Raw genomic sequence first — 12,093 nt, 5'->3', positions numbered from 1 at the left:
TACTTGGTGTGGAGGTGGTGTAGCTTCGGCTCTCGTGAGCAGCTATGGGTCTGGGGTGCGCTTCAGGCGCAGTGCGAGATGGCGGTGCTGTAGGTGGGAGGTGTGGTTCCCCACGGGCCAGTACGCGAAGCATGACGTCCCCGCGTGAATGATGGATCCAAAAGCGGAACAATTCGCCTGCATAACAACAACCACTGCTGCTTTGTGGACCCGGACGTGATGCCGAAGAGTGTCTCTGTGAACTGTGAAACGTGACAAACGGATGTTTGCCATCCCTTTTCCTTTTGTTAAAGATATCGACTGAACTGAAACTGAAACAAGTGACGACTGAAACTTAACTTAATTTATCAATCTAGAAAATAAATTGGATAAAACTATTGGAACGACTTGCCTCTTCAATGAACGAACCTGTGGTCCTTTTCTTTAATGTGGTACATGTGTTAAGCTAAAGCCTTCCGCTTTGTCACAGAGGTAGAAGCAAGATACAGTTTCAGTTGATCATTAACCAAGGATTAATTTTTTTTTTTATAGTCTATGGTGATAAACCTCTTATTCAAGCCTGGACTTTGCACAACAGTTCAGTGTTTTCTACTTCGACAAAAGGAATGAACCTGAAGAGAGATGGAGGAAGGTGAGTTTAGCTGTAATTATATTATATATTATTACATTTGTGTGAATTATGATATTATTCTAAAAGTTGAAAGTGTCACAGTTTGATTCAGTGAATTATGTGCTTGTGTGGTTTGTGGGTGTAGTGAGTGAGTTTAGGCCTCGACCAAATGACGATTTACTTTCTGCAATAGTCCATGTGCTGAAGGAAGCCTTTCTCAGCATGAATCTCAGTATTTAACTGTTCAGATCAGGACACTGACAACTCAAAGTAGCCTATTTTACATATCTGTGTACATAAACGCCGCATAAACGCTCTTTGACCCCTCAGTGACTCGAGCGCTGATGGGTCAAAGCGCACACGTCTCGCCGTGTTGCTCAGGGAGTTGGGCCGTTTTGGAAAACTCTTACCATGATCAAACTTTAAGAGTAACCAGCACAGTGTGACCAGGGCGACGGGTGTCTTTGAGGGACAGAGCTGGAAGTGTTGCAGCCTGAACATGGACACGCATGGCTGGCACTTTCTAACTGAATCAGAACTTAGTAACATTTCCTCATGTCAAACTGTGACATAACTCTTCTTTCCTATCGTCAGCTACGTTCATAAAACAGCAGCGCAAATCCTGTACAATGTCCCTAAGTCACATTGGCCTCAAGGCCCTACACGCTGTGCATGATCAGAGTTTACTGTAAGGACAGAGGCGAGAGAGAGAGAGAGATTTCCTGTTTCACTGTATGTGCCATATACTTAAAGGGGCTGGAAGCAAGTTTGCCATTTTATACTCACTACTGCCACCTCAGGCCATATGTGTAACTGCACCTTCTATATTAAGCTCGTGCATGACGGCAATTCGGGCCGAAGTGACACATTTTTGAGTGACGTACAGGATTTTAGAGGCAGTTGTGGTGAACAGGTCTGAGCTCATTCTACACATTAGGACATGGCTGGAACATGTAGGGGGAGGAAAATACTTAGTTTTAACATTTTTAAACTCCTTATAGTCCCTTTAAGGCAAAGTCCACAAGTACTTCATCATAAAAACATTATCCAGTTATATATGGCCTTTGTATTCAATTACTCTAAATGATTATGACTTTTATCTGACACATTCCAGGCTCTTATTTCATATCTTTATGGAGTTCATATTTTACTGACTAAGGTTCAGGAGCAGGACTTCACCGAACCACACCTCTAATTACCCAGATAGCAACAAAGCCATTCAATACCGTTGGTCTGAACTCCCTCCCTTCAGGTCTTAACTTCAGCACAGATTTTTCTTCATCCAGAGTTTGATCTAAAATGCAGTTAAAAAGTGCATCTACTGGCCTGGTTTCATCAGGAGACATGGAGATGTATAACTGTGTATCATCAGCATAACTGTGAAAGTCGACTCCATGTCTCCTGATGACATCACCAAGAGGGAGCATATACAGGTTAAAAAGCACTGGGCCTAAAATTGAACCCTGGGGTACACCACATGTAACTCCATGGACCTTAGAGGAGCAGGTATCCACACTCACCATGAACGTCCTGTCTGTGAGGTAGGAAGTAAACCATTTGTGGACAGCACCAGAGAGGCCGATGTGTTTTAAACGAGTTAAAAGAATAGTGTGGTCGACTGTATCAAAGGCAGCGCTCAGATCCAGAAGAACCAACACTGTGACCTTCTGGGAGTCATAATTTAATCTAAAGTCATTTAAAATCTTTAAGAGGGCGGTCTCGGTGCTGTGGTTTACCCTAAAGCCGGACTGGAATTTCTCAAGGACAGTATGTGCAGTAATAAAATCATTAAGTTGGATAAAGACACGTTTTTCTAAGATTTTGCTTAAAAATGGTAAGTTGGATACTGGTCTGAAATTGTTAAAATCTTTACAGTCCAAATTGCTCTTCTTCAACAGGGGCCTCACCACCGCCCCTTTAAACACAGCAGGGAAGACCCCCGTCTGGAGAGAGCAATTCATCATGTTTAAAAGCTTGTCTCTAAAAGATCCATAAAATGTTTTAAAAACGGGGTTGGGATCGGGTCCAAAAGACATGTGGTGGGCCTCACTGAGGAGAAAACTTTATCAAGCATCTCTGCATTAACCAGGACAAAACTGTCTAGTTGATTGACTGCGGAATTCTTCCGTCATTGACTGTGGAATAATTATTTCATGCTTTGTGCAATTTATGCAAGTTATGCATCAAAACGCTCCGCATGTTGAGGAGAAGGGTGCTATTACTTTTGGGACTTCTGCAACTTACGTTTTTTCCGCAATCGGCCAAAATGTCGGAGATTTTTCCCATTGATTTATAATGGGGCTGCCGCAAATCCATGCTTTTCTGCACTTTTTTCTGCATTTGTGCATGTTCAGCTTCTGCAACTTGTGGGTTTTGAGAAAAAATTGGCCTTCTGCAGATTTCCATTTTTTTTATACGAGAGTTTGAAATGTTTGCATTAGTGGGAATGTGCGAATCCAGCCAATGGGGCGACTCCAGGCCTTTCAGCCATTTGTGCAGCTTCTGCCAATCAAGCACTGAGGCCATTTCAACAGTTTGACCAGTTTATGCATTTTAAACCGTTTATGCAACTTAACAGTTTATGCCATTTAGGACTTTTGAATTTTAAAGAGTTTATGCAATTTACTTTTTTACTTTATTTTTTTACATAATTTATGCAAATTAAGCCATTTATGCATTTTACCATCAACCGATTATGCAATTTGAACAGTTTATGCAATGCTGGAGAAGTCCACATAAAATCAGTCACTACACGAAAACAAAGCCGTTTTCAGTCCGCACAGAGAAACGCTGCAGTGTTGACATGTTGGTGCAAATGAACATCGGCCATTTTACACAAATCAATCGACTAAACATCAGATTTGAGCGGAGAATATTTTCACTCGTTCTCCGTTAAAATGAACGGGCTTCGCGCTCGACCGGAAGTGTCTGAACAACGGAAGTGCTGAGACAACTCAAAAAGAGGCAAAAATGGGCGGGGCGGAATAAGGTGAATACAGTTTATGCAACATGACATTTTATGCATTTTACCAGTTTATGCAAATTAGATTATGCAAATTAATCAATTTATGCAATTTCTGCATTCGCTTCCCGCAATTCCACAGTCAATCGCAATGGTGCAGCCATTGCATTTCTAGTGTTTCCTCTGGAACAAGTAGACCATCAGATGTATTTAGAACCGTGTTACTTTGGGGAGATAAAATATTACATCTGATAGTGTCTATCTTTCCTCTGAAGTGGTCTGCAAATGCCTCACAGAGAGCGTCTGTGGGGTTAAAAGGAGTGTTGTTTTAAATTAGGGTTTAAAACATTTTCTGTTGTTAAGAATAAGACTTTTGGGTTATTTTTATTATTAGTGATTATTGTGGAAAATAATTTGTTTCTTGCATTTCTTATTGCTGTAATGTAGGTCTTTTTTTGGGCAAGGAATATTTGGTAATTTATCGTTATTTTGCTTTTCCTCCATCTCCTCTCGGCCTTCCTGCAATTTCTCTTAAGTTGCTTTAGCTCCCCGTTCCTCCAAAGGGGAAGGGGTTTAGGATTAATCTTTTTAAGTTTGAATGGTGCAACTGTATCAAGGGCAATGAGTAGTTTACTGTTAAAATTACAATAAAATCAGAGTTAGCAGGTAAAGTCCCTGGAGGAATTTGTTGTAAAGCAACAATACATGTTGCAGCCACTTCAGGGGTGAAATTACGTTTCCTCACAGTTTTTGCTGTATCACACCTTGTGTTGTGGTCCTGCAGCTACTGTACTTTTATAGCAGTTGGGTTGTTTTGTTGTTTTTTTGTTTTGTCTTTGTCCCCCCTCATCTGAACTCCTGTTAGCTGTGAACCATTTCCCTCTTTGTAAACCTGAACGCCATCTCAATCTGTCCCCCCGCCCCGCCCCGCCCCGCCTCGCCTCACCTTGCCCCTCTCCCTCCCCTTCCTTCGCCCGGCGAAGGGGTTTTACTGTATTTAATTTTTGTTTAGTATATGTATGTAGTAGATCAGAAGTTGACACATTTTCTTCAAAAACCTTTCTTATCATTTCTAAAGGTCATTGACTTGATGCTTTATCTGTTCCAGAGAAAGTAAAAAGTCATCACAGAGAGCGAGTCAGCAGCTATGAACTACTTCCACCCTACAGTAAGTTACTGTGGGAAAACTAATAACTTTATTTAGAATATTTTTTGTGATTCCCTACTCGCCTCAAAGCATCAGTTTACTCATGAAATCTAAGAGTAGTAAATGAAAGTAACAACTTTATATATACACAGATATATTTGATGCTACATGCAGTTTTATTCTCTTTCCCTCTGTGTGACCTCAGTGCTTTGATTCTCTGCAGTGTCCGAGCTGAGGCTGGTTCTCCTGGGAAACAGCTGGTCTGGGACATGTTCAGTGGGAAACCTCCTCCTGGGTCAGACTGTGTTCAGACACTCGGACCGCTGTGAGAAGTCCAGTGGGCAATACAGGGGGAAGAACATGGTGCTGGTGAAGACTCCAGACCTGCTGCACCTCTCTGAGGCTTCTGTGTCTGCTCTGATGAAGAACTGTGTGGAGCTCTCTGCTCCTGGACCTCATGTCTTCATCCTGGTCCTACAGCCTGAAGACTTCACTGAGCAGCAGAAGACCAGACTCCAGTCAGTCCTGGAGAACTTCAGTGACCAGGCGTTTGGACACTCACTGCTGCTGTTCCTGCCGTCCAGAAGAAGAGCTGCAGATTCATTTGAACATTATAGACGAGAGTCGCCTCTAAAGGACTTCATTAAACAATGCAGGTTCAGATATATCAAACAGAAAGACTTGGAACAACTCGAACTGATAACACGAGTGGGTCAGATCGTGAAGGAAAACAACGGAGAACATGTGTCTACAGACGCTCTTCATCTGACTCCACAGGCTCCAGTCAACTTTCAGACACAGAGTGACAGTAAGTTTGGAGCAAGAAATGTCTCATTTAATACTTTGTGGCTATGACAGTTCTTCTGAGCTGAAACTGTGAGGCCAGTACTTTCTATTCCTGTTCATTTCCCATGGACTTGATCGTAGGCTTGAATTATGATATTTAGTAAAGATTCAGTAGTGGAGTTTCTGTAGATGATTCTCAAAGCGTGACAAATACTTGATGTAGGAGGTAAATACATCAGTGTAGGAGATTTCTATATTTATTAAGATTGGAGAGTAAACAAGCTTTTAAACAAACAAACTGAAGTCATAGGCAATTTAGGATCTTAAACTCTAAAGTTCATCATGTCCTTATTAAATAAAATAAAAAACTAGTATGTTAACTGGAGACGACCAGAGGGAACACATTTATAGCCATAGAAATGTCATGCGAGGGACCAGCCATTTGGTCACAAAAATATGAGGGACCAAATGAAACCCTCATTTGATCTTGTGTTAAACTCGCCAAACATTTTCTTTTCTATCAGACCGATGTACGTTTTTCATACCAGACAGTCTCGACACACTTTCTGCAGTCTTCCTCAGTGTTGGTCAAATGATGTGGTCTCTTCGACCACTTACTCTCAGGCAAACAAACTCTTATTGATCCTGGACAATCTATTATAGAAAACGCTATCTCAATGGCCGCCGCCTGGGCGCCGCCATGTTTATTTCCCATACCGACTTTGAAGCTAAGCAGGGAAGTGCCTGGTTAGGACTGGGATGGGAGACCGTTTGGGAACACCAGGAAGCCTGGCGACAGTACTGAGTGTGTGCGTGGTTGGTGGTGGGGGCTGATGTGCGCATAATTGTTCAGCAACTTTGAGCGTCTGGAAAAGCGCTATATAAGACTAATGCATTATTACTATTATTATTATTATTACATCCGCGGCCGCCCCCCACGTGACGGTCCCACCAGCCGCGGGCATTGACAACGGGTCCATATGGACCGCGGTGCTGCTGTCCGAGGACAACCCGCCGTCACAACAACGCGAGTGCACGAGATCTGAGTGCCGTGCGTGTGCGCGCATCCAAACAGGGCGGCGTGTGTGCGCGCGCGCATCCAAACAGGGCGATGTGTGTCATCGTCACTCACCGTTAACCTGCAGACGCTCCGCACAGGTACAGTTACATCCTCCAAAAGACATCTGCGCGTCTTTGTTTAAGTCTCTCCTGCAGTGACCGAGGCTGTGGTTCATTATAGATCCAGGCAGTATTCCGTCTCTAAAGCTTTGTCTCCGAAAAACAGTACACGCAAAACATTGCCCAAGAGCCTCTAATCACACGCGCTGCTCCGACTGATTTCTCCTCCGTGTGAGTAAAAGCGAAAATGAAACTACAACTTAACGAGCGCATGGCCTGCACTGTGTAGTTTTTTTCTTTTTTTTTCTTTGCTGCTGTACCATTTGTTTTCTATTTTGCTTTCACGTATTGTGAGCCCAGAGGTACATTTTATTCTAAAGCAGCTTTGAACGCATTGCCAATTTTATTGTAAAGTTATAAATACTGTCTAACAACGATCATCAGGCTATTTCATTTCAAAACCAACTCATTATTTTTTTCATTGTACACTACCGTGATGCACCAAACCGCGGGTCCTGCACCATGAACCGAACTGTTAGAGCTGAACCCCTAATATTTATCCCTAATTATTCCACTGTCTCTTGAATTCTATTCCCTGAGTTTAGCGAACATATTGTCGTTGTAGTTTATAAGAAAGGAGTACGGGTGCATCAAACACTCCAATTGCAGATTGTTTGAAATTATTTTTAGCATTCATTATTTTAAACATTTGTAGTGGCCATAGTTTTTGGAATGGGTTGGGAACCACTGGTCTACAGCTGAACTGTGTGACGGGTTGGACATTTCTTTGTAATCACTCATAATCTCAGAATATCAAATGTGGAGACTAGCGAGGCCCGGCCGAAGGCCGGGTCTCAGCTAGTTGTACATATTTTTAGAAGTAGGGGAAACCGGAGGGCCTGCAGAAAATCTACAAAGACACAGGGAGAACGTGAAAACTCCACAGAAAGGCCTCGTCTGGCCCGGGATTGAACCCAGAACCTTCAAGCTGTGAAGCATGAGCACCAACCAACAAGATACTGTGTCACTCCAGCAGTGAGACTCACAGGACAATCTCAGAATTTACAATATTCTTTACAATAGAAAAACAAATAATGTGTTACTCCAACCAAGAGTGCACTAAAAACAGTGGCATTCAGTTTTAGATAAACAAAAAGAGACATTTTGAAGAGACCAACAGTTGATAAAGACCTCAGTGATGCAGGCAGATGATTCCAATCAAAGGGGCCCTAAAGAAGAAGGACCTCCGGGCAGCTCTTTATGCACAGTTGGAATAGTAAATATAGGATATTGAGAGTATCTAAGAGGGTAGAATGAAGTATAAGGGACGAGAAAACATTTCAAGTATGGTGGGAAATGAAAACAATACTTGAAAATAAATTGAAACCAGTGGTACTGCCGTCGTTTCTCAGGTTGTAGCCAGTTAAGCTGGATGTATAAATTACAGTGATGAGTTCTATACGGGTGACTTGAAATGAATCTACAAAGGGTGTTGAACAAAAGAGGTTTAAGGTGTACATCAGAAGTATGAAAATAAACAATGTCTGCATAGTCAATAATTGGTAAAATAAGGTGAGAAATTATTCTCCTTCTGACTTGAGGTGTAAAGCAGTTTGATGATCTACAAAGTTGCATTAAGCAGGAGTGTGTTTGCTTAATGATGTGGTCAATATATAATTTGAAGTTAAGTTCAGAATCAAGCCAGACTCCTTGATACTTCACTGTGGTATCCTTCGCCATCGTCAAAGTAAATGTTCAAATCAGCAGATTGTAGAGAGTGGCGAGTTCCAAAAAACACACACAGTGATTTTTTTTTCCCATTGAGTTTTAACAGATTCATACTAAGCCACTTCTGAATTGAACTAAAGTCTACCTGTGGCTGATTCTGGAGATGACTCATGTTAGAGTCTGATAATAACATTTCCCAAACAGCAGATTCTGTTTTCCTAGAGTTGTTGCTGCTGCCATGTTCTCAAAATTCCCTGAATCAATTAGTTTGTTTACAATTTATTCAAGACATTTTAGCAAGATGATTACCTGATGAGCAGGCCCACCTTCATGTACCCATAAGCCCCAGGGCTTAAACAGATGTGTAGGGCCCAACCCCCCCTCAGTGCAAACCCTAACCCTAACCCTAACCCAAAATCCCACAAAAACCTTAACCCTGCTACTCCTACATGTATCCCTGTGGGACAGGTAGGGCGGGCCTACTCCAGGTCCACACATGGGAGCGCAGCACAATCATCGCATACAGTCAGTCATGCCTCAAAGTGATTGTCATGAAAATCAACAAATCACCTCCTTTCCCCCCTTAATTCTGATAGGCCCTTGACTATGGTAGGCCCCTGGGCTCCAGCCCCTGCTAGCCCATTGGATAAGGTGGCTCAGCTTATGAGAAAGACAGGTTTCCACACACCCCTGGTCCCAATTCAGACCCATAATCCAAAAATGTCACAAAATGCCAAAATAAAAAATACAATAAAATGCTAGAGTTTGCATTTATTAAACATATTGTTGTAATAATACCTAATTAATTGTAAACCTGTGGTTAGCACTGTTGCTTTTGTCAATTTGTAATATTGTGTAAAGAATACCTCCTCATGTTATTTTGTCATTCCAGGGTCTGGGCTGAAGATGATTCTCCTGGGAAACAGCTGGAGTCAGAGGAGTTCTGTGGGAAACCTCCTGTTGAAGAAGATTATGATAAATACAGAGAATAAACCACTAAACTTTCAGACTTACGAAGGCGAGATGCATAACCAGCCCCTCACTGTGGTCAACACTCCAGATCTGCAGGACACAGACATATCTGACTTTACAGACTGTATTAGACGTCTGAGTGGTCCTCTTGTGTTCCTGCTGGTTCTACAGCCTGAAGACTTCACTGAGAAACACAAATACAAACTGTGTTCAGTCCTGCAGAGCTGCAGTGACAAGGCCTTCGACCAATCACTGGTGCTGATCTCCATGGGACAAGCAAAAACAGGGGTCGTACAGAAATCACTTCGTGAGAGGGATCAGGATGACCAACTTATAAGGGACATGATCATTAACTGTAAATACAGATATCTTTACATAAAGAGCACTGATGATCCGAACCAGAAAGAATTCACACGTGAAGAGCTGTTCACAAGAATTGGTCAAATGCTGAAAGAGAACAAAGAGAACTTGAGCTGTGGACCATCTCAGGAGAAAGACAAAGGTCTGAACCTCGCTGCCTCTGAAGAGAACAGGCCATGTCTGAACCTGGTGCTGTGTGGAAGAGCAGGGGCAGAGAAGAGCTCAGTCGTAGAGTCCATTTTCGGACGGGGCAGTGTGTGTTTGAGTCCAGAGCAGTGTGTGAGTCACCAGGGGAAGGTATGTGGGCGCTGGGTGTCTCTGCTGGAGCTGCCGCCAATGGCTGGTTCTGGTGAACCTGAGGAGAAGCTGATGGAGCAGTGTCTCAGCTTCCTGTCCCGCTGTGGCCCTCAGGGCGTCCAGGCCTTCATCCTGGTTCTACCGCTGAACCCTCTGACCGACGAAGACAAGTCTGAGCTGAGGAGCATCCAGGAGGTTTTCAGCTCTGCAGTTTGTCCCTTCACTCTGATCCTGTTCACTGTAGACTCAGACTCTTATCATCCAGACGTGGAAGGATCAGACCTACAGGAGCTGTGTCAGCCCTATGGAGGACATCTGATATTCAACACCAGGGGGCAGCACCAGGTCGATATGCTGTTGGATTCATTAGAGACTTTTGCTAAAAATAAAGCTCACAGCTACACCACAGAGACGCTTATCTACGGCCAGAGGAGGATGATCACAACTGTACGAGAAATTCAAGATCTACAGGTCAAAAGGACAGTCAGCGGTGAGTCTGTTTTTTACCTGATCAAAAGACTTAGAGAAACACATTTTAACTATGTAAAAACATGGCCTACCGACGAAAACAATACAAAAAACTGGTACATTTTGTATAGGGGCATTTTTCAAACTACAGATATAACCCAAATGTATTAGATTATTTTTTAGTGAGTGAGAGTGAAATGAGTGTAACTAGTTTCTCTAGAAAAATATTTATTTTAATTAATAATTATTATTTTTTTGTGACTAATACGAACTGAACAGAGCCCTAGTAATCCTAAGAATTAATTGTTTTTGAAGATTTACCCACAAAAAAAGTAATGATTGTATCACCCCTCCTCGAACTGAGTGGTCTCTTACAAATGAAACCACTCTTAGACAAATTGAATCCTTATATAAAAAAGCTGTACATTTTTTTGCCAGAAAATCTGTTTCGTACCACCACTGCCGCATTCTTGAGAAGTACAACCTTCTGAACTTCGAAAATTTTAAATACTTTAAATTTGCTTGTATGGTTTACAAAATATTCAATGGACTTGAACCACCACCAAGGGAATTCATAAAATTGAAATCCTTTTCTATGGTTAGAGGAGACTTTCAGACATACCACCTTTGGGCAGACTGTTCTTTCAGTTAGGGGATGTAACATCTGGAACAGCAGCCCTCTCACGATAAGAGAATGCCCCACGTTTAACACATTTAGGACTCAATTAAAAAACTGGTTGAAATCCAATCAGCGATGTGCTCATTAGACCCTGTACAGATCTCCTGGTGCAGGACTGAGCCGAGTGTCAGGATCCTCTGCACAGGTGTTTTCTTGTAAATAATAACAATCAATCAATCAAACTTTATTTATAAAGCGCTTTTCATACCGAAAGGTATCACAAAGTGCTTTACAGATTACAACATTTAAAACAATGCGCCTGGGACAACCTACCATATATATACATTTTATATATTAGGATTAAATAGGTAGATTAGTCAGTTGGGTTTTGAGCTGCTCTTAAAAACATGATCATTCTCTGCAGCCCTGAGCTCCTCCTCAGGTGGTTCCAGAGGCAAGGGCTGTAAAACTGAGTCTTTTTGTTGACTTTAGGAATAACTAGGAGACCCCTGCCGGAGGAGCGAAGGGGCCGTGAAGGTTCGTAAGGTAAAAGCAGTTCTGAAAGATAAGAAAGACCAAGACCATTAAGACATTCAAAAAACATTAAAAGAACTTAAAAATCGATCCTGAAACACACGGGGCCAATGCAGCGATTCTCAAACCGGTGTAATGTGGTCCCGCCTCCTGGTATTCGTCAGGACTCGAGCTGCTGAAGTTTGTAAAAGCTGTAAACCTGAGATACTCTTTTTGGGAAGACCAGAAAGCAGGGCATTACAGTAGTCGATACGACTGGTGATAAAAGCATGCATGAGCGTCTCCGTGTTGGCCCGAGAGAGAATGGGGCGACTCTGGCTATGTTCTTTAGATGGTAAAAACCTCTCTTTGTGATGTTCTTAATGTGTGGAATAAACGCCAGCTCAGAGTCAAAGATCACACCCAGGTTCTTCACCTGTGAGGAAGGATTCACAGACAGTGACATTTCAGTTTTGTCCTGGTTAAGCCGGAGAAAGTTTTCTGCCATCCAG

General features: G+C 42.4%; 1 protein-coding gene across 3 annotated transcripts in view; it reads left to right on the top strand.

Annotated features, from left to right (window-relative positions):
- The first annotated feature begins 600 nt into the window (after positions 1-600).
- The window catches only part of LOC306975697 (uncharacterized protein), a 44,803-nt gene continuing 33,310 nt past the window's right edge, over positions 601-12,093 (top strand). For 2 of the 3 annotated variants that reach the window (XM_079573348.1, XM_079573347.1), the window contains exons 1-4: positions 601-631; positions 4,681-4,740; positions 4,943-5,527; positions 9,245-10,471. In XM_079573348.1, coding sequence (XP_079429474.1) covers positions 622-631; positions 4,681-4,740; positions 4,943-5,527; positions 9,245-10,471 — 1,882 coding nt within the window. In that variant the 5' untranslated portion in view covers positions 601-621. Of the gene's footprint in view, positions 632-4,678; positions 4,741-4,924; positions 5,528-9,244; positions 10,472-12,093 lie in introns of those variants that run through there. The other variant, XM_079573349.1, reaches the window with a different exon arrangement.

Source organism: Gobius niger (genome assembly GCF_951799975.1).
Source record: "Gobius niger genome assembly, chromosome: 16".
NCBI lineage: Eukaryota > Metazoa > Chordata > Actinopteri > Gobiiformes > Gobiidae > Gobius > Gobius niger.
Note: the sequence above shows the minus strand (reverse complement) of the source record. Positions and strands in the feature narration are given on the sequence as shown.